The sequence below is a fragment of the Urtica dioica genome, chromosome 7 (assembly GCF_054948205.1).
Source record: "Urtica dioica subsp. dioica isolate 48M chromosome 7, U.dioica_male_clone48M_v1_H2, whole genome shotgun sequence".
NCBI lineage: Eukaryota > Viridiplantae > Streptophyta > Magnoliopsida > Rosales > Urticaceae > Urtica > Urtica dioica.
In genome coordinates this window covers 31,897,636-31,900,861 of record NC_142762.1, presented here as the reverse complement: position 1 = coordinate 31,900,861, position 3,226 = coordinate 31,897,636, and the positions used below count along the sequence as shown (strand labels likewise).

General features: G+C 39.9%; 1 protein-coding gene across 1 annotated transcript; it reads right to left on the bottom strand.

Annotated features, from left to right (window-relative positions):
- Positions 1-275: 275 nt before the first annotated feature.
- Positions 276-2,999, bottom strand: LOC149390834 (uncharacterized). The gene is made up of 3 exons (XM_089618717.1): positions 2,276-2,999; positions 1,227-1,307; positions 276-937 (listed from the first exon to the last, which is right to left on the bottom strand). The coding sequence occupies exons 1-3, from the start codon at positions 2,664-2,666 to the stop codon at positions 507-509; spliced, it is 903 nt and encodes a 300-aa protein (XP_089474843.1). The 5' UTR covers positions 2,667-2,999; the 3' UTR covers positions 276-506.
- Positions 3,000-3,226: the final 227 nt, after the last annotated feature.

Here is a 3,226-nt window from a genome sequence, read left to right as displayed (position 1 = left end):
AAAATTCCACTAAAAAATGCCAGAAATCCGAAATTCAAGCATTTTATGTTAATAACCAAATTCCCATAACAAAAGTTAAATTTTGAGAACTCCGACGACATTTTCAAATTCGCATTTTAAATTTCTTTCAAATTTTGGTCAGGGATTCCATAAAATAAAAGGCCAACTATCATTTTAATCATTTGCTTAAACTGAATTATTTCATGAAAAAACAAAAGGCTCTCTATATTTTTTTTTTTCTCTCTATATATGCCACTAAGCTAAACTCTTCCATTAGTCATCTGTGAACTTTTCATTACTTATATTCCAAGATAAAAAAAAATTATTCACAGGCTATACAAGAAAATTATAAAAAAGAAGAAGAAAAAAAAAGGTATAACTAAGTTGTCAGCTTACAAGTTACAATGATGCGCTGCCCGTGAGCCCCATCTTTCGTTCCTTCGCCCGACATTCTCTTTTCCTTGGTCAGAAAACCAAAATTTCTGTGTGAGGTATTGTCAAATAGTTTACCCGTTAGTGTTGGTCCGAGTCAAAAGAGGCGCTTCGTGGTAATGATGACCCTCGGGACCGTCCACGTCATCATCATCCTCGTCGGAGGACAAAAGAGACGAACCCATCCAGGCCTTGAATCCCTCGGTGACCCGCCTCTCAACCTCCGGCGTGATCTCGACCGGAATGTGGGATTCCAACATCTCGACCCCGCGGCTCCGGCTTCCGTACTCTCCGTTGTCGAGGATTGCGGCGGCTCGCCTTCTCAAGAAGAAGGCGGTTCCACCGTAGAGGACGACCAGACCCCAGGAAGCCAGCTCGTAGCACCAGAAGAGGGGCGTGGAACAGCTGTTCCCTAGTGTTAAGAGACTCGAGCCAAGGAACACGGCGAGGAGACCGAATATGATCGCGAAAATGGCGTTCAGAATTGACAGACAGCGAACCCCGCCTGTGGATAGTAAGAGAGAGAGCTTCAATTGAATAACATTTATTCATATCAGAAATTTAAACCAATCCAGGAGTTTTTGTCCTAAAATAGTTGTTGTAACTTGTGATTAACTATTATGTTTGGTAGAGCTGGTGCATATCAAATGAAGGGCAAAGATGCAAATCATAAGGCTAAATATAAAAGCTCTGCCTTCTCAGCAATCTGAATAGTAGATATAGTTCTATAGACGGAAATACAAGTACTGTTAGTTTAAAGTGAGAAACGCAAGCGAAAGTCGAAGGAACTATACCTCGTTTTGAGGCACAGTAGTTATTTTCGACTATATTTAAGCACCAATGTCTGGACGGGGCAGAAAAGGCAACCGCGATTCCTGCAACATGTTATTAAAAAGTTAAATCTAGCAGCAATATCCAAAGCTAAGGAACAAGAAGGAAAAAAAAAAAGTCAAATTCCAGCTAAACAAGAGTACGAACAATCTCTAAGAACTGAGATCAACATATCTAGCATTTCCGTTGCATTACAACAGCATGGCAAACAAAAACTAATCTGTCTGCATAACTGCAACAATTTGATGTTGATTTCATACTTCAATATTAGCTGAGAAACTTCATATCCATGATAAAGGGATAGAACTAGTTTGCATTTAACCAGTAGCTCGTCTATTCAAGCATAAAATCCACCCTCACTTGAGGTGACCCAAAACATTCAACAAATTCTTATTAATCCCACACTATTTAGATAAAGAACTAAACCCATGTGTCTAAGCTTCTGTCAATTCCTGATTACAAGAGCTAAAACTCAACACCTTTCCTGTAGAAAGGTATCTAATTTACAGATCAAGAGCAAATATATGCACACGATAATCACCGTAAAAACCAGTGTGTTGAATACAGAGCATCACTCGTTGGTTACTAGTACTTGCTTCTTTAGATGCAATTCGTAAAAGCAACACTATACCTAATATACAAATTAATGACAAGTTTCACAGAACGTTGAGACAATCTACTTCTATTCCTAGGAATCCAACCTTCTCATGGTACACCAACATCATTGATTTTTATCGATCCCAAACCAAACAAAATAAATCAAACATTTTCCTTCTAAGTATAAATTCGGGCTGTTCCTTTAATAAAGCACTAGCTCATACAGTTTCTCAAATCAACAAAGCACTGGCTAGTACTGTTTCTCAAATCATCAAAGGACTAAAGTACAATAACATTTCAGCCAATTAGCAAAAGTTTATTGGATCGATTTCAAAAAATCCAATCTGATAACCTAATCACTAATGAAACAACAACTTCAAAACCTAAACAAAAAAGCTCAACTGCATTTCCTTACCGGCGATCAAATAGACGGCGCTGAACAGAAACACGACCAGCGAAGGAACGAACGCGACGAACCAGAAGTAATCGACGGCCTCCTGATCCGTGAGGTAAAACGCGCCGGGATAGAGATCCGAATCCCCGCGTTTGGCGCCAACCTGTAACGGCAACACCGCGCCTAAGCCGACTTCGTCACCGCAGAGCGGCCTCCGCGAAGCATCGGCGGGGAATACGACGTGAAGCACGACCACCGTCGCTACGACGACGGTTAGACAGACGATGGCGACGAACGACGCCATGATCGGCCTCTGAAGCCTCGTCCAGGCTCGCTCCTCTTCCCGGAGGCTCTCGTACTCGCGCTTCGGCATGAACGCCTGTCGGAGAGCATCGCCGATAATCGCCGCCATTGATACCCTAGGAGAGAGAGAGAGATGGTTTACTGGCGGCACAAAAAAGAACTTCCGGTCTGCAGAGTTTTCCTTTTTTCTTTTCTTTTTTTCCCCCTCAATTCTCTGCCCGGCGTTAGTTTTGGCATCATAATTAAATATATTTATTTCAAGAAAATGAAATATATCTTCGCGGCTTATTCTTTTGCTTGGGATCTAGATTTTGATCTGATCATGAGTTCTGATTTATTGCCTTTTTTTTTATGGATTTTATTGCTTTTCTATTCATCCTTAACTTTGTTTCCAAAAGTATTTGAGTATACTTTGATCTCAAGGGAAACTTTGATTTCGTTGGTTCGCATTTAATTCGTTTGTAATCACAATTAGTTTCTAGATGCCAGTAGTAGCTCATGTCACGCAAAATGAAAGTTGTTCTGTAAAGTAAAGTAGTCAATTGTACTACTCAAAAAAAGAAAAAGTAGTCAATTGTATATGTGGTACAATAGTCATTTAACTAAATTAATAAGATAAATTTGATGGAATGCCCTCGACTACCAAGTAAAAATAATAAGAATAATATT

Bases quoted from the DNA above. Each gene is read 5' to 3' on its own strand.
- LOC149390834 (XM_089618717.1), bottom strand. From the start codon at position 2,666: ATGGCGGCGATTATCGGCGATGCTCTCCGACAGGCGTTCATGCCGAAG. The intron at 1,308-2,275 runs GTAAGGAAATGC...AACATGTTGCAG, and splicing joins CGCCGTCTATTTGATCGCCG to GAATCGCGGTTGCCTTTTCT. The intron at 938-1,226 runs GTATAGTTCCTT...TACTATCCACAG, and splicing joins CTACTGTGCCTCAAAACGAG to GCGGGGTTCGCTGTCTGTCA.